Source organism: Protopterus annectens, chromosome 8.part0 (assembly GCF_019279795.1).
Source record: "Protopterus annectens isolate FY-2018-M chromosome 8.part0, PAN1.0, whole genome shotgun sequence".
Taxonomy (NCBI): Eukaryota; Metazoa; Chordata; order Ceratodontiformes; family Protopteridae; genus Protopterus; species Protopterus annectens.
The window spans coordinates 1,121,800,594-1,121,820,343 of record NC_056741.1 but is presented as its reverse complement, the minus strand read 5'-3'; the positions used below and the strand labels follow the sequence as shown (position 1 = coordinate 1,121,820,343).

Sequence of the window (19,750 nt, the reverse complement as noted above, 5' to 3'; positions counted from 1 at the left end):
GAAATCTGTTTCTATGTTTGTGCTACAGCTTCATTCTTGATGACGGTAGAATGCTGCTGAAGGCTGTGTGCATACCAGCTTTAGATGCACATTCTAAAAGCTCCATCATGTGTCTCTTCATATAGTCCAGGGAAGTACATCTCAAGCCATTTATACTCACATTAAGTATGACTGTGTCCAGATACTGTAGACATTATGTGGTTTGAAGTAGTGCTTGCTGAGAATTTTAAGATTTCAAGTAAAATTCAAGTAGTAGTTTCCAAATGAGGTTGATGTGGGCTTCCACTTATGCAGGCATTTATATACTTGACCTGATGAGGGTCTTTGTCCTGTGAAGACAGAACAGTCCTACTTTTTATTAGGCTAATTTTAAATACTAAATGAAGGCTTGTTTCTTTTGCAAACCTACATAAAGTGCTTGAAACAGATGACTATTTTGAATACTTGAGGATTGCAGTTCAAGATATTTTTAGCATAACACTCAGCTTATTTTTGTGTGTAGAATAAAACCTTATAGGCAGTTTATTAGCAAATGAGTACCTAACATAAATAATGGCCAGCTTATAGTTTGCCACTTGACTGCTCAGAGTCAGTATAATACCAAGACTTCACTGCTGCCTCTTACAAAAGCTATCTAATTATAATAATTATGCATTTTTTAAGGCATTTCCTAAATGTGTAGTTTACTTAGGATGCATTTTTATCATTTAACAGAAATCAGAAGACGAGGTTCCAAGGATCCGCTTGGGAAAGGAATTTTGTATGACATTCCCTGTGAAATAGTTGAAAACCCTGTTAAAACAGAGACCTTAACAAAGAGGCGTGGTTCCAAAGATCAAACTGGAAAGGTTCCACAGCTGTATGATACACCATATGAGCCCGCTGAAGTGGACAGCAAATCAGACACCTTGGTAAGCTCTTCACAGAAGCCATGGACAGCAGAAGGACGACTTCCACAAAATGATGAGAGACCAGCAGAGGAATATGAGCAACCTTGGGAGTGGAAGAAAGAACAGATAGTTAAAGCGCTCTCAGGTAAACAAAATAATTTAATTTTATTTTCATGTCAGTTTCCTACAGTTACTGTTTTCTGTATTATGATATTTTTGCATTCAAATTCTGATATAAATTCAAATTTTCAACCAGAATAGGTTTAAACAGCAATTGCTGACAGATAAACTTCTCTGACTTCTTTTTATATAGTTGAGGTTTGCTGATATGTTTTAGCAGATATAATTAGATTTACTTTCTGGACATTCACATGTCTCAATTATTAAACTGTAATAAGTGTGCACTCAATACATTGTGAATTCTGCTTACTAGTTTGTATGTATAACACGCAGCATAAAGTGTGATATTGTCAAATATAGTAGTATACTTCATTTCAGGCTCCTAGCTCAACCATCTAAATCCAAGAACTCATTAGGGGATACTCTTTACTCCATTTATATCTCAAAGGTATAGTTGGCAAGGCAGAAGCACAAATAAAACTAGTAATCACAAAGAAATACCTTTGCTATGGTAACCAAAGACGTCACAGAGAAGAGTGAAGTGTTAAAAGGGTTGGGTACAAAATTTGTTCCTTTTTTGGGTGGTAATAGATCTAATTTGGATGCATTGGACCAACTAGAGTGCTATGGGTCCAAGGATGAGGTGTTTGGGGCGAAGGCTAAAACCAGCTGTAATTGGACCCTTATCTTGAAATGCAACAATGACATGCTCAATATTCAGAAAATTGTCACTAAATATTGAGACCTGTTTTCCAAAATGCCTATTGGTTTACCAGGTTTTTACAAACTGCCTCTGTACACCTATAAAAGAGGACTTAACATTAAAAATTTTATTGAAAAAAGGATTAATGAGAAAGTAATCACCAACAACCATGTTCTAAAAGGCACATACAAATGCAGCATGTGACACCACTGCACACATGTGGCACATTGTAGAGAATTATTTCTTCCTAGTATAGGGGAAACTTTCACGGGGAACAGGTATTTCAGTTGTTCCACCAAGGGGGTCGTATATTTAGCTTTTTGCGCAGTGCGCTTCTGCTATTATGTGAGGAAGACTGAATGTGCCATCAAAAACAGAGCGTACAAGCATATGTACGAGGTCAGGAAAAAGACTGAAATCAATGCTGTCTACAGACATTTAATTAGGTGCACTCAGAGTAGATTTTTATTTTGAGTATTAGAAAATGTAAATCCCAACCCCTGTGGGGGGCAATGGGAGACATTATTGGAATATTGGGAATTGGTTTGGTGGTTGAAACTTAATGCCAATGTTCCACCAGGTCTGAATGACCAGATTTCCCTAGCTCTGGTTCTGAAAACGAAAGCAGCAAAGCTATAAGAGTGACTTAAGGGGTGATGCTGTTGGATTTACTGTGTTTCTAGTTTTGTAATAGGGTTCTCATTTGATAGGTTTTTAGGGAAATTGACCCCCCCCAAAAAAAAAAATATATATATATATATATATATATATATATATATGTGTGTATATGTGTGTGTATGTATGTATGTATGTATATATATATATATATATATATATATATATATATATATATATATATATATATATATATATATATATATATATATATATAAATTTAATTAAAAAATCCTTGACTATTTTGGATAAGGTAGGATTCTTAAACTGTATTTTTTAAGTCACTTGTGGTAAATTGTATTTAATACAATAGAAAATAGTGATCTGTCACAGTTTTTTAGAGGGAAAGTAACATGAAGTGATGTAAAAATTCTGTTTTAATGAACTACTTTTAATTATGTATAAATACTGGTTTTAGAAGTGTACCTGTTATTATGAAGAAGTCTAATTTTAAGATGAAAGCGCTTAATAACTGTAATAAAATTTTGGTTTACTTTTTCCTCTGAGTGTTCTTTGAATCTTTGGATACCATAGCAGAGGTATTTCTTTGTGGTTACTGGTATATAGAATACAATAACCATCTCACTTAGGGAAATAGTTAATAATGTTAGCTTTAAAAGAAACTTCCATGCTTATCTCCTAAATGCTAGATTATGTCAAAGTTCAATCCCAGCTGGCTGACTAACAACTATCCCATTTACACTTTCTGCCTTCACAATCCTCTCTCCTTATTATCATTCAGAACTAGTCTACTCTAATTATATCTTCCCTTCTTATATAACTTTCAAGTGCATGTTCTACATGGATGTCACCATCTCCTTCTACCTTGCCAAGATCATAGCACTACTACTTTGGAAACTACTAAATTGCTATTACCTTGTGTGACACCCCTGCACTGGCCAAGTAAGTAAGGAGTCTCAATCCTCACCACTGACAACAGCTAGGGGATGTACACGCAGGGAGGATGACAAGTACACACGCAGTAAAGTACAATTTCCATTAAGAGCACACAGAGATCACAGTCAGTTTGGGGATGGTTTCTCTCTCTTTCTCCAGATCCCCAATAAGACTCCCCACTGGCTTTAAAGCTATAGGGTTAAGATCTCAGCTGAGGGGCCAAGCCAAGACCTCCAGCACCCTCTCTGTCCAATCAGTGCTTTGTGTCCCTGCCCAAGTAGCTGACACACACACACACACACACACACACACACACACACACCCACTTTGAGATTTGGTTTATATATGCACACACACCTGGGGAAGGCTGGCACAGGTTTACTAGCTATGCCCCCTTCCGCCCAGACTATAAGGTAGATGTTCTTCGTCTCACATTGCTGCAGTCATGACCTGTGGGTAGTCCGCTGTCCTCGGTCGGCCCGAATACCAAAGTGCTAGGCTGGCGCCGGTCATTGTCGCCTAGAGCTGACATCAGTACGCAGTAGTACTTAAGCGCATGACTGACGCCATATCCTCAGTCTTTCTTGCCGCGTGGTCCGAAGCAGAAGCAGCATTTGCAAGTGCCGTTCGGCGTTCTGAAATTTTCATTTACCGAGTTTCAGACCGAAGACCAAGTTGGGCTAAGTACCCCGTTGGGGAAATTTTTGTCTTTTCTTGCCTCAGTTATCCGGATGTCAGAAAAAGTTAATAATTGCATTTCTTGTGGGAAACAGATACCTCATAGGGATTATCATTCTTTCTGTATTCCTTGCTTAGGGCCTGAGCACGGCGTCGGGTGTCGCTTTTGTGCTAGATTTAATAAGCGCACCATTAAGCGAAGGTTAGACTGTGCCAGGCTTGTTTTCGGTAAGCATTGTAACTATAACATGCCGTCGGATCCTCCGACGCCCGCTACCGCTAAAAAGCGTAAGGATAAATCTTTGAGATCTAAACCGGATGAGTCGTCCGTTGCGGACGCCGGTTCTTCGGAGCCTCCGGTTGAATCTGTGGATCCTGCCGAGGGTTCGGCTGAATCCCAGGGGGAACCTTTACTTTTACAGGAGTTGGCCTCTCAGGAGTTAGGACAGGCCGAGGGTGCTTCTCAGGTTTCAGTAGTTCCTTCCTTACAAAAGGTTATTAGGCCTTCTACTTCAGTGGCTAAAGGCCATGCTAAGGCCAAACCTGGTCTTGTTGGACCTGGTCATTCTTCTAGCTCTCCAGCCCCTGTTCCTAAAAAGCATATGTTGAAAATGGCGGAGGACTTGATTACTTTGATCAGGGGTTCTATGCCCCCCCCAGAGAAGAGGCCTAGGGTGGAGGCAGATTTAGAGGGAATGGATCATTCCTCAGACTACTCTGATTCCTCAGCTGAAGAAATTCAGGATTTTCCTTCCTATTCTGATTCGGATGCAGAGGACTCCTGTCCTTCTGCTTCTCCTCCAGAAGATTTTTCTTTTTCTGAAACTTTACATACCATGAGGGAGCATTTCAAGTGGGAAGGTCAAGATTTTTCAGATTCTCGGAAAAGGCTTAGGGAATTTTTGTTTCTGCCACAACATAGGCCCTTGGCTATTCCTCCTGTCTTAGATGTTGTTCAGGATGTTTTTTCTGAATCTTCCCTTAATCCTGATTCTCTGCCTCCGGCCCCTGTTAAGCTAGCAGATATTTTGAGCAGACAAATGGTGGATCCCCACGAGTGGAAACTGGATCCTCAGATTTTCAAACAATTGACTGTGGCTTGGGGAACTCCAGACAGATCTGTTCGCTTCTCCACTGAATTTTCAACTTCCAAAATTTTGCACAAAGATGTTTCACCCATATGCTCGGAAAGTGGATGCTCTATCTTTCAGTTGGAACAACCTTCGCGTGTATGCTTTTCCTCCTCTGCCTCTTCTCCCCAAGGTACTCTTGAAAGTCAGACGGGACAAGCCTTGCATGATTCTAATAGCATCAGACTGGCCACGTCAACATTGGTATCCTCTGCTGAGGAGTTTAATCCAGGAGCCTCCTTGGCCTCTGCCACAGGTTCCTCATTTGTTGTCCCAGTCAAACAATCATTTCCTCAATGTTCAGGTGCAGTCCCTCCATCTGACAGCCTGGCGTATTCTGTGATGGAGCCGGTGGGGTCTCAGCTTCCTCAACAGGTTTTAGATGTCATTTTGGAAGCTAGGCGGCCTAGCACTAGAAAAGTTTATGCTGATAAATGGAAGAGATTTTTCTTTGGAGCACTGCAAAGGGTTTTGATGTTTCAGTGCCTAATTTGAGTTTTGCACTACAGTACCTTACTGAATTACTGGACAAGGGTTTGTCATTCTCTTCTGTGAAGGTTCATGCTGCAGCCATTTCTGCTCACTATGATTGTGATCCTCCTTTATTTTCTCATCCTTTGTTCAAACAATTTCTTAGAGGGGCAAAGAATATAAGACCCCCACGTAGAGCTCCTACTCCTTCCTGGGATCTCAATTTTGTTTTGGAGAAACTTACTTTACCTCCTTTTGAACCTGCAGCTACGTCTGAACTGAAGTTTTTGTCTTGGAAGACTGCTTTTTTGTTGGCCATTACTTCTGCTAGGAGGGTATCTGAATTGCAGGCTCTCATGGCAGTTGAACCTTTTTTGATATTCCATAAGGATAGAGTTTCTTTGCGGACTAACCCTACTTTTATGCCTAAAGTGATTTCTAGTGTGGCCTTGAATCAGTCTATTCATTTGCCTACTTTTTATGCTGACCCCCAAAATAAAGGGGAAAAAGTCTTGCATTCTTTGGATATCCACAGGCAGTTACGCTACTACTTAAACAGAACTAAGGAGTTCAGACAGACTCAACAGTTATTTGTTTCTTTTGCTTTGAGTTCACAGGGGAAAGCTGTTTCTAAGCAGACTATTTCAAAGTGGATTGGTCATTGTATTGCTTTTTGTTATTCTCATCATGGGAAGGATGTTCCTGCTGGGATCAGGCCTCATTCTACTAGGGCTACTGACACTTCTACTGCTTTTTTGAGGGGTGTAGCTACTAAGGATATTTTGGAGGCAGCTACTTGGAGTTCTGTACACACTTTCACTAAGCATTACCATCTCCCTCTCTATTCCAAGTCCAGGGCTGGGTTTGCCACTGCAGTTTTACAGGGCATGTTAGCAGCTCCTAATGCTTTGTAATTTGCCAGCCTCCCTTTTCCTTTACTTTGGGATTCTACCCACAGGTCATGACTGCAGCAATGTGAGACGAAGAACATAGTACAGTTTTGTACCTACCATAAATGTAGATGTTCGAGGATCTACATTGCTGCAGTCCAATTTTCCCTCCCTCCTTCCCCTCTATAGGTTGGGGTTGCTGGGTTTCTTTTGGAAATATTCTATATTTACACACTGGGGGTTGTTGGGCATTTCCTATTTTTGGCTTTGGCCTTTCTTTTTAGGCCTTCTGACATCTGGGGCAAGAAAGACTGAGGCTATGGCGTCGGTCATGCGCTTAAGTACTACTGCGTACTGACGTCAGCTCTAGGCGACAATGACCGGCGCCAGCCTAGCCCTTTGGTATTCGGGCCGACCGAGGACAGCAGACTACCCACAGGTCATGACTGCAGCAATGTAGATCCTCGAACATCTACATTTATGGTAGGTACAAAACTGTACTTTTCCATTGCCATCAACCCCAACTTATCAGCTACTATAAAGCCCTTACAAAGGGTGGTCAATCCTACTATGTTACTATTATCCACATGCAAGTCTGACCAAGACTTGCAAGACTATTTAGGAGTGGACTGTACAGTGTCATCAAATACATATGCAAGTCCTTCTAAGACCTTAAATACAGTATGTCTTACAAATATCAGCCACAAAGATAGGTTTAAATATATTTAATAGTAAATAATAAAAGAACAAGACAATAATCAACGCAGTAACTTCAGAGTTCAAAATCACAGGAAATATTTTAAAACAACATTGCAGGACAGTCTCAAATAAATACAGAAAACATCTAAACTAATCTTTAGTCTATTCCTATCTATATCTAAAAATAGTTACTATGCCCTAGAAGCTTACTTACAGAGCAAGGCAAGTGCAGATGGTTATAATGAGTGGATGTTCTTGCTAGATGCAAGACAAAATAGAAAATGCCCAGTCTTGCTCTGAGAAAGTTCTTAAATCAATATCAAATAGCACTGCTGGGTTAGCTTGGATGATATCACTTTTTGTCACCTGACTTCAGTTCCCTGGCTAAAACAGAAACTAACAGAATTTAACATCTCTGTGTTAAAAATACATATCTCTCAGATGTTTGCAGATCTTGGAAGTTCGTAAAACAATAAAACACTTTTCATTTTTAGCCTAGTAATTACTTATCTTCCAGGACAATACAATAACGTCTGTCTCTAGACATTGTGTCTTCTACACTGAAATTGAGAGAGAACATTTTATAGCACAATTGTAAAGCAACTTAATTTCAACTTATTTTCTTGAAGCTTTGCAAGTTAACCCTTTTATGTTCTAGTTTCTTCTGTTAAAACATACATTTGCATAGGCATATAGTTTATATGCATTTCTGTTCTAAGTCAGCAGGGCATGCTGTGGTTACATTTTAGCTCAGTACATAACATACAGTACTGTATAAATCATATCAATAGTCACAAAAATACATAGAATTATTTACAAAATTCCAGATAGATGGGCTGGCAATATTTCCCTATATCACACCTTGTAACCATCATATTTTGAAAACTGCTTTTAACATTTGCTGACTAATTTGTAATGTGATATTTTACCTGATTGTAAGATGTGTTTATTTTGTAAGATGAGTTTATATATTGTATGTCTATATGTAATTATATAACATTTTACCTGGCACATATTTTGCATAATTATCATGCAAGTACAACTATCATGCATACATATATATATATAATTTTTTTTTTTTTTTTTGTTATGGAGCATTTCTGTCTGGGCCTCTGCTAAAAAGTCAGACAGGCAAACAACTGCTTTAATTAATTGCCTATAACAAATCTTTGGAAGCTAATGCAACTACTCCATCTGTCTGTCTTTCTGTGTCTGTCTGATTCTGGAATATAATTATAATTGGATATTATATTCCTCTTAATTTTTTACTGTAAATGTGGCTCCAGAGATATTTGCAAGTATGAACATATGTGAAGAATATAATTGACATTAAGCCTTCGGAACTAGGAACCCGTTGTCAGTCATTAGTTTTATGCAGAATGAATGTGGTCATGAAAGAAACCACATAGCACTATCATTAACTGGTATAAATAAGTGAACAGCCTTTTTCTTCCTTGTGCTTTCTAACTGTTGACCATAGCACATCTAAACAGGTTGGTTTGTACTACTGTAGTTTACTTCCTGTACTTTTTTACCAGTTCAGTTATGCTTTCTACGTACTTTCCTTTCACACCATCCTTCTTGTGTTGATTTGAATGCACACAGAAGCAGCACATTGATTTGGTGAAGAGGGATTCTATAGCAGTGGTCTTCCAAACCCTTTCATATATGTGCAGTTTTCCAAATGCAGGGTAATTTCAGGATATATCAGTACTGATTAATTTGTAATATATCTAGCCCAGCTTACTGAATGCCAGGGATGGAATATTTAGAATGCAATGTAAGACAGGTATAACATATTTTCAATAATTAAGAGGTGTCACTATTATCAGGGAAAAGTAAGATGGGTGAATTTGAAAATGAAAGACAAAAATAGGAAAAGGGGACATGGGTGGCAGCTGTTAAGGGAAAAGGTTTAGAACTGTCTTAAGGAAATATAATTTCACAAAGAGAGTAGCAGATCTTGAAACAAACTACATGTGGCAGGGGTAGAAGGATTCACAGTTGCCTGAAACACAGAGAAGAAAGGATAAGGTTAAGGCACTTGGGAAGATTTATTGAGCCTAAATCATCTTCTACTGCCATATTCATATGTTGATATTACTTTCATATGAATTATATTATTAATGGGATCATAGGATCTTAGGAGGTTACTAGGCTGACGGTCCTATAGCCTTTTTAAGCCTAGCCATTCATGCCCCAGTTTTCCAAATTATCAGTACCCATGGGCTAGTATGACAAGTACTTTGATATATGCCTGTGCCTTAGGACATCTACAAACTGCCCCTGTCCATAAGGGCCACATGCGACAAGCCATTGATGAATTTGTGATTTTGCATTCATTAGTCCAAGTTACGTTTGAACAGATTTGGGGAAGAGCTACGTTTCACATGAGTTGGAAGTCTGTTCAAGGGAAGCGGTAATCTCTGAGGCACATACTTATCCCTTGAGCATGTTTTGTTTATGCTACAGACGAGGTTTAGGTCCTTAGATCAGGTAATTCTAGTGCTGTTTGTTTTACAAATGTGTCGCAGATCCATCAGGGATGGACCAGAGAATGCTTTGTAGGTTAGGCATAGATCACCCCTCGGTAGTCTGTAGGAAACTGAGTACAGGGACAGGGCCTTGAGACAGTCTGCACAAGACATATTTACACACTGTATTCTTTTAGTGAGGAACCTCTGTGGCCACTCCAGCTGTTATGGATCCCTGGTCAGGTACATGTCGAAGTGTGCATTGTACTCGATTATTGGTGTAATGAGAGCTGAGTATAGTGGGACTATGATCTCCTTAGATCTGGATGCCATGCCCTCGCTTATGTTGCTCCATGTAGAAGGATGTTCTAACTACCACATACACACTGTGATCAAAGTTCAGGTTACTGTCAACCTCCATTTTCAAGTTCCTTAACAGTGGGGCATCTCTTAGGGTTGTGTTGTCAATGCCTCTTCCATGGCTCTGGTAGTTGTCTTCCCAAAGGGTAAAATTATGCATTTTTTGCACTGATTACACCCAGCTTGCAGTCATCAGCAAATTTGGTCAGCTGAAGGCCTTCTACATTTGCCCTGACTTCAGAGAAGTATATTCCAAACAAGAGAGGCCCCAGTACCAGGTTCTGTGGAACAGCATGAGTAACAGGCCTCTTGGAGGAGGTGGATTCCCCCATCCTAACTTCATGTGTCCCATCTGTGAACAATTTGGCTATGTATCGAGTGACATAGGGATTTATGCCTAAATTTGTGATTTTGTCTATAATACCTGAGGAAGGTATTGTGTCGCGTCTATATTACCTGATGGAACCTTTAGGTTAGTGAATACCTAAACGTCGATCTGGTAATATCGGAAACTTAAAACAGAGAATGGCCGATTTTAATGTAGGGAATGAATTCCCTTGGCTGCAAAAAAAAAAAAAAAAAAAAAAAAAAAATTTAAAGCAAAATGAAGTTGTGAGCTTCACCCTCACACCCCCCGATGTGGGGGGGCTGTACCCCCCCAGCTAAATATACCAACTCCGAGATCGCTCTACAGTGGAGAATGGGGCAAAAACTGCACAACGGCTAAGGGAATTCTTTCCCTGCATGAAATCGGCCGTTCACGGTTTTTTGCTTTCACTATTACCAGATTGACATTTAGGTATTCGCTAACCTAAACATTCAATCAGGTAATAGGAACCCTATTGTGCCAAATGCTTTTGTCAGGCCAAGGTAGGCAGTATGTATCATTTTGCTCTCGTCCATGGATTTACTGACCTTCTCAAAGAAGTCCAAGTCAAGTTTAATAGGCATAACCTGCCCTTGACAAAACTGAACTGGGATGCCCCCCCCCCTTGTTTGAAGATATTCTATGTCTTGGTTTATCAGGTCCACAATAATTCCTTCAATGGCTATATAATGTAAGACTAGTCAAACTTATGGGTCTGTAGTTCCCTGGGTCTGTTGATAGTCCCCATTTGTGTAGAGGGATGATCATTGCAGTCCTCCATTCCCTAGGGTTGAGGCCTGTTTGGAGATTGTGGTTGAATAGAGATTCTAGTGGGCCTGATGGCTAAATTTCAAGCTGTATAGAAGGCATCCTGGGATATTATCAGGACCCATTGATGCAGGGTTTTAGCTCTGGAGTGTGCAGTGAGGGCTTGTTGTTTAGTGATAGTTGGGTGAGAAATGGTAGAGGGCATTTCCCGAGGGGAGGCTGGGGGGTGATAGGAGGAAATTGGAGCTAAGTATATCGGCCAGCAAATTTGCTATATCCCCCTGCTTCGGTATAGGAAGTTCCATTTACTATTAGTTTAGCACACTGTTGGGTCTTCCCCTTTAAGGCTGCATACATAACTGAAAAATGCCATATGGTTATCCCTATCCTGGTAGGCTATTTTTGTCTTGAAGTTGGTTTTGTTGGACTTGATTAATCACCTAAGTTGCTTGCTGAGACTGACAAGGGAGTATTTTGTCTTGTGGGTGTAGCCCTTCCTGTTTTTGATAGGATTTTCTTTCTTTTGTTGTAGAACATATTTAATCTGGGGGTCCACCAAGGGGGCATGTTTTCTCAGCTTGTCCTAAGTTTATTTTGGTTTGGTACTGCTGTTTCTACACAGTTACTGGCATGCTTGTACAGGGTTTCCATAAATACTTCCGCATAGGCCACCATGTTCTCTGAGTTTGGGGGCTTGTAATTTATCTATACCATTGCTTAATAGGTAATAGTTAGCTTTGGAAAAGTTCTTAAAGTTTCTAGGGTTTGCTGGTAGTTCAGTCTTTATATTTATTTCAAGGGTTACTGCTTTATGATCTGATCTGACCAGTGAGGACATTACAGAAGGGAAGGTGTGCAATGTTCCTTCATATTTGAGAGCACCAGATTCAGGATATTTACACCCCTAGTAGGTGTGCAGACTTGTTGTCCAAGGATGTTTACACTGACAAAATCCAGGAACTTTGGGCCTGCATGTTAGTGGTTGTGTATGTATCCCAGTTTATGGTGGGATAGTTGAATGTGGTGTTGGAAGTAACTGTGAGTGACCCCAGTTCGTTCAAGTATGTGGTATGGTTATCCTGGTCACAGATGGGGACCTATAGCTAGCAAGGACATGGTATTGGACTTTACCTGAGGTGAGTTGGACATGGAGTAGCTCAAGCATGTTATACTGTTTGACCAATCTTGAGGTGTGCTTACATTTTTATGTAGATTGATACACCTCCACCTCTTGTCCCTTTTTTGTGTGATAGCTGGTCTAAATGTGTGGAAGGCATTATAGCTTTGTACTGTAGGATTGCCTTTTGTGGCTGTAAACTGTCTCAGCAACTGCACAGATGTCAAAACTCTCCAGGGTGAGGAGCACTTCCAGAGAGTGGAACTTCTTGTTGAGACTCCTAGCATTGAACAGTAACACCTTTAGTTTATGTTGCATAGAATTTATTAGGTTGGAAGGTTTATCAGATTGGCATTGCCTAAGAAAGGTGCTGTAAGGGTGGATAATGTTTTGGCCAATATCTGAAAGCCTAGTGGCAAAGCAGCATGGTCTGTCAGTCATGCCCTCCCAAGATGACAAATATTAGACCCCCTTAGAATGACACCAGTAACTAAGCCATTTGTTAAAGTCAAATATTTTCTGTTTATATTGCATTAGTATCCTTGGAAAAGGTAGAATGCTACTTGGTCCTGGACTCATACCTGCCTGGGACACACAATCTGAAAGCTCTATAATGTGTTTCTTCATATAGTCCAGGGAGGTATGTCTTAGGTCATTAACATCCACATAAACTATGGCAGAGTCATTCTGGTACTTGTGGTTCAATGTCCTGAGTGCATGTGTAATCTGGCAGATTCTTTCCAGTGATTGCCAACTCACTGTAACTCTCTCCTTGCTCAGACTGGTGAGGGAGGCATCAGTGTATCTCACAATCATACCTCTCAACTGTACAGATTTTCACAGAATGTCCAGATTTTTGCCTCATATTTTTGGTGTGTTCCTCCCAAAATCTGTACATTTCTGGCAAATAGCTGAGGATTGAAGTAATTAAATAATGACAAACAATTGAGTTTAAGACTCCACATCCTTCAGAAAATTCATGCTAATGCAAAACCTATTCTATCAACTTTTTAAGTTTGTAAGAGCAATATTTAAAAATCTGTATTTGTCCCCCCATCATTTTAGGCTTTGTCCAGATTTTTTTCTCTAAGAGGTTGAGAGGTATGCTCACAATAGTCTCCAATGACCGATATAGTGGATTGTGTGGCAGTTTGCCTTAAAGGCTTAGAGGTTGAGGCATTGTCACATGTGGTTGTGTGTGTATGGAAGGACTTTGAGGTTTGGGTATATGGCATTTAAGAGCCTCAGCATGTCTGAGTTTGTGTCTGATCCATACTAGGTGTAGTGTTTGTGTGTGTGTCTTTTTTACTGGCAACCTTTTTGGAGATATTAGTGTCTGTATGCAAGATCTTTGCCTCCAAAGACATGGTGTAATTACATCTCTTACATACTGTACCAGTCTGCTTAAGAATTCGGTTGTTGTCAGTAAACATGAGACAAATTGCTACATTGTCTCATAATGCCCATTTCCACCAGGCAGGCTACAGAGATCCTTTTTTGTGATCTACATGGGGTGGGGCAATCAAGGTTTGGAGTTTTTGCTCTGGGAGGAGAGGTCTGTGATTGATCTAAATAACATGGTTGGGGTATTCATCTCAGCAGGCAAACTAGCTGTTCTACACTCGGCTAGATACTTGAGAAAATAGCAAAGGAAATTTTATATGGAAAATTACAATTTTAGGTGCCTGCTTCTATACAGGGCACTGCAAACTACTGCTGCACAGCTCAGCATAGGTTACAAGAGATGAATTAGAGAAGATTCCAATCAGTAAACAGTGATAATGCAAGACTAAGGTTTCCAGCCTAACTAAAATGCAAATGCAAACAGAAAAAATGCAATAAAACTGTAATAAACTAAGCTCAGATTCTGCAGCAACTCACAATGGTCTCCCTATTGAGAGTGATGCTACAAGACTAGACTAAGGTCCCAGACTGAGTAAAATGCACACAGAAAACATGCAGTAGAAATGTAATAAAGGGGAGGGGGTCAGATCCTGCAGCAATTCACAATTCTCACACTATTATGAGTGATACTACAAGACCAAGGTCCCAAGAGCAAGTAAAAAGCAACAGCAAAATTGCTGTAGATATGTAATAAATGAGGCTCAGGCCTGCAGCAATTCACAGTTATATGAAAAAGATGTTAACTCAACCTTTAAGAGTCTAATGGAAGTGCCTTTTCAGTTTGAGCTATCAGTGTCCGGTAGAAATAGCACTAGGAGGGGCTTGCAAACTCTAATTTCAGTAGGGCTGGGCAGCTACAAATGTAGCAAGCATAAAAACACAAAAAGAGTTGGGCTAATGGGTGGGGAAAAAATCCAAGAATCAATGCAGATGCTGGAAATCCAAACTAAGAACACAGTCCTAACAAAGTGGGCCTTCAATAAAGGCTGTCCCTCTTTAGTGAAAGGCAGAAATAACGTCACGGATAGACCACAGTTGCTCCAATGAAAAATATAAACAAAAAACACGGGCAAACGGTGACTTATAAACAAAATGGATTAAGCGCTTTCATCTCCTTACAGAAGACTTCATCAGAAGCAAAACTAACTGGCAACCGGAGGTGAATAAATAGTACCATTCCATCTTATTGGTTTTGGCTTAATTCGGGAAATGGTAATACATCACAAAACACATCCATGAGAAACTTTTCAGTAAAAAACTTTTCCCAAAGCTCTTAGTGTCTAGTTAAAAAATAATAAATAGATATATGTAATAAATATAAACTCTGAGCTTTGGCCTGCTAAGACATACATGAAATCAAATCAACTGGACGTATAAGTGAATTTAAGTAAATCTTTATCTGTACTTTTTTCAAATAATACAGCATTTAAATTGATTTATTTGTGTTGCATTGAATAGTATCTAGCTGGAAGTTGTTGCTCTGTTTTTTCAGTTAGTGCTTGTTAGAATTCTTGAATAGCCAGTGATACGTGGGGGTAGTTTACTTCATTGTTATTCGGTTCCTGCCTTATATAAGTGGTACAGTTTGAATTATTTTCTGCTTAAACTCTGAGCTTTGGCCTGCTAAGACCTACATGAAATCAAATCAACTGGACGTATAAGTGAATTTAAGTAAATCATTATCTGCACTTTTTTCAAATACAGCATTTAAATTTATTTATTTGTGTTGCATTGAATACTGTCTAGCTGGAAGTTGTGGCTCTGTTTTTTCAGTTGGTGCTTGTTAGAATTCTTGAATAGCCAGTGATAAGTGGGTGTAGTTTACTTCATTGTTATTCGGTTCCTGCCTTCTATAAGTGGTACATTTTGAATTGTTTTCTGCTTAAACTCTGAACTTTGGCCTGCTAAGACCTACATGAAATCAAATCAACTGGATGTATAAGTGAATTTAAGTAAATCTTTATCTGCACTTTTTTCAAATACAGCATTTAAATTGATTCATTTGTGTTGCGTTGAATACTATATAGCTGGAAGTTGTGGCTCTGTTTTTTTCAGTTAGTTCCCCACACACCTTTTGTTTTGGTGTTAATTTTGGTGGCTTTGAAACTGCCTGCCTCTCTTGTAAGTTTGCATTTGGATACTCCTCCTGGGCCCATCTCATTTGCTCACTCAAAAAAAATAAATTGTACTTTTCCATCTGCTTTTACTGTATTTGTGTTTCTTCCTACTTTGTTTTGCTTTTGCGTCATCTTAAAAGTACTCAGTTGTATTTATTACTGCTTGAGCTAGCTATCATTCTAAGCCTTTTGGTTTAATCACTTGGGCTTCAGACCAGTTTTACATTAAGAAGGTTTGTGGTCTGCACTGTTGTGACAGGACAGGTAGCTTACATCATTCTAAGTTGGGAACTGCTGATTGAAGGCTCAGTGTCTGTTATTCTAAAAGTGTATTAGTTCTGGTTTAAGCAGTTGGGCTTCAGGCCAGTTATTTTACATTAAGAAGGTTCGTGGTCTGCACTCTTGTGGGAGGAGAGGCTGGACTCTGCACTTCTGAGCTCGGAATTTCTGGTTAAAGGCTTATAGTGCCTGCATATTTGAACTGTTTCTTACTGAAATTGGTGCACCTTTTTTGCTGTAGCATAGACTAGATCCAGGCCTGCTGAATCTAGCTTTGTTTGCATAACTTGAGCACTAATCCAGGCCTTCCTAAAAGTATTCACTTGTAATTATTACTGCTTGGTAGTAACCTGATTAAAGTGTAGCTATCATGCTAAGCATTTTGGTTTAAGCACTTGTGCTTCAGACCAGTTGTTTTATATTAAGAAGGTTTGTGGTCTGCACTGTTGTGACAGGACAGGTAGCTTACATCCTTCTAAGTTGGGAACTGCTGATTGAAGGCTCAGTGTCTGTTGTTCTAAAAGTGTATTAGTTCTGGTTTAAGCACTTGGGCTTCAGGCCAGTTATTTTACATTAAGAAGGTTCGTGGTCTGTACTGTTGAGGGAGGAGAGGCTGGACTCTGCCCTTTTGAGCTTGGAATTTCTGGTTAAAGGCTTATAGTGCCTGCATATTTGAACTGTTTCTTACTGAAATTGGTGTGCCTTATGTGCTGTAGCATAGGCTAGATCCAGACCTGCTGAATCTAGCTTTGTTTGTATAACGTGAGCACTAATCCAGGCCTTCTTTTTTGCAGAAGGTTCCCCTGCACTCCAGTGGCAGGAGTGTGCAGTTAGAACTTGTCTGATTGAAGACTACAGGAACAAGGCTCAGTTTTGAGATTTTTTTTACTGGTTAATTGGGTAATTTGTTTAAAAGCCTTTTCTGATTGCTTGTAGTCATCTAAAGCTGTTTTAAGTGTATTTTTTACTGTTTGTAGTTTAAAGCTGTTTTAAGTGTAGTTTTACTGTTTTTGCCTTATCTTTTCAAAAAAAAATCCTTGTTTCCCACCTTTCTAAGCTAGTATAGTCCAGTTTTCAGGCTAGTGCTAAATTCAGGGCTGTTACAATTTTCTGAGTTGCCCATACCTTACTTTGATAGAAGGAGGTTTCTCTGTTCACCTGTGAGAGAGGGAGCTTTGAGCAGCCATCTGTCCCTGGAGGAGTGGTTCCAGCCCAGAAGTTAGTAATTTGTGGGCCATTTTGGGCTAATTTCTATCTCTCTCATTTCCCTGCTGTAAAAACTGTGTTTAACGGTTTTGCACGTACGGTTAGCTAGGGCTAAATTTATCCTGGCTCCACCAAGTCTCCTCTTCAGTTTTTCCCTTGAAAGTAGTCTAACTCTCAACCTTAGCACTTAAAAAGTATCCTACAGTCCAGCACTTTCTCAGACCTAATAGCAAGCACTAATACACTTCGACACTTGATTGCCCAGCAGGGCAAGGCTCATTATTCACCCCTCACCAACCAAGCGACTAAGCAGCTCACCCTACTATTCAGACATGACCAAAGGGCAATTTCAGGTATACTCTCCAGTCCAGCTGGTGAACCTGGGTATCCTGAGGCAATGTTACAACTGCCTCATGTACACAGACAACCCTCTCCTACCACAAAACATTAACATATGCGAGAGATGCAATTATATAGCTAAATTGGAGGCTAGGCTTTCTCCACCCAAGACTGGAACAAGCAGTCATGAGGCGAAGGTTAACACTTGCACCACACATCCAGCCTCACATAGACGTACTAAACCAGCATGGGCACAAAATACACATAAATACACAAAATCATACTCGGAGGCTCTAAATAAAAACCTGCAAAAGCATCACAGACCACCAAAGCAGACACCCAAGAAACCTGCACCTCCTGTCACAAACCAGACAACACATAAAATACAAAATCAGTGTGCTGCACAATCACAGACCTTAAGGCGAAATAGCATTCCTAACACACTAATAATAGGCGACTCTATGGTCAGGCACACTGACGTCCCACTCACTAGGCTGGACAAGGAGAAGGTTACTGTTAGCTGCCTGTTGGGAGCCAGAATCTGCCACATAACACAAGCACTCAGGTCACTCCAGGACAAGTACAAATATGACTCTGTCATTGTTCATGTTGGTGTGAATGACCTGGGACGTACCTCCCTGGACTACATGAAAAGAGACATGGAAGAGCCTTCTGATCATGTAGCCCAGGTGGGTATGACCCTGACCCTGAGTAGCATCCTGCCCTCACCAAGAATGATACCGCAGTATAAAGAAAAAATGATCAATCTCAACAATTGGCTAAGCTTCTCGTGTCATTCAAAGGGGATCCAGTGTCTGTCAGCCTGGGACTACTTGCTCGACAGGCCTCGTTACTTCACAAGAGATGGCTTGCACCTGTCATCCCTAGGCTTTCAAATACTGGCCAAGGCTCTTGCTGCCCCCATAGTACCTTTTTTAGACAAGGCTCAAAAGTCAAACCCACCTTCGTAAACAGCACAAATAAAACAAATGAGGGTTATACTACTCAATGAGGGTTAATACTACTCAACGCCAGGAGTTTAAATCTCAAAATGCATGTGCTCGAAGCACTCCTCAGTATGGAGAATGTCGACATCTGTGCAGTAACTGAAACCTGGTTCAAGGCTCCACAGAGCATCCCAGCACTACCGGGCTCTAACTCGTACCACACATTTCGGCCACAGAACATGGACCGAAACACAAAAGGAGGGGGTGTATCCATATTCATCAAGGATACCTACACCTCCAGGTTAGTGGCGCAGCATGATACCTCCGAGATCATCCATGTGCAGCTAACATCAGGCAAATCTGCAATGCAAATTGTGGCCTGCTACAGATCACCTTCCATGACCCAGGACCACCACTCCACCTTTCTGGAGATACTGGAAAACATGAAGGTCCTACCGAACACCCTGATATTGGGCGATTTCAATTACCCTACCGTTAACTGGGAAAACTACTCAAGTACAAACTCCCAGGTCCAGCGCTTCCTGGAATTTATCAACTCAAATGCCCTGGATCAGCTGGTAAACTCCCCTACCAGAAGTGAAAACATATTGGACCTGGTCATCACCAACTTGGGTGACAGGTGTTCCATACCAGAGGTCAACCCATCACCGGTTAGATCAGACCATAAACTAATCACTCTGGATGTCCACATACCCCCACCACCCCCAACTAAGGAAACCACAGTAAAAAACTTTTCTAAAGCAAACTTCACCTTACTTAAGACAGAGGTGGTAAGTTTCACAGCCCCCACACTAAAGGATAATGCTGCCCAAAATGCATAAAACTTTACAAATGCATTCTGTGAGCACCTACAAGGATGCATGGATTGTGCCATCCCTAGCAAAACCAAGACTCACTACCCTAAGAGAAGGAAACCAGTCTGGTGGACCCTTGCCATAAACAGGCTATACAACAGAAAGAGGAAACTAGTTCAGAAAAAAAGCAAATCCCAAGAAGGAAAGACATCCCTGATCAGTATCAGTAAGAAACTAAGGTCCCTCATAAAATCCTCCATGGCTAACTTCGAAAGAAAAGTAGCCAAGGATTCGAAAGATAACCACAGAGCCTTCTTTAGCTATGTCAAGAATCTTAAGGGCCAACTCGCAGATATGCTCTGAGCTAGTGCAAAATAGCACAAAATATACTGAACCCACTGATA

General features: G+C 40.3%; 1 protein-coding gene across 1 annotated transcript in view; it reads left to right on the top strand.

Moving 5' to 3' along the window:
* Positions 1-19,750, top strand: part of SHE (Src homology 2 domain containing E) — a 1,455,638-nt gene that overhangs the window by 703,207 nt on the left and 732,681 nt on the right. The window contains exon 3 of the mRNA XM_044080648.1: positions 715-1,035. Coding sequence (XP_043936583.1) covers positions 715-1,035 — 321 coding nt within the window. The remainder of the gene's footprint in view (positions 1-714; positions 1,036-19,750) is intronic.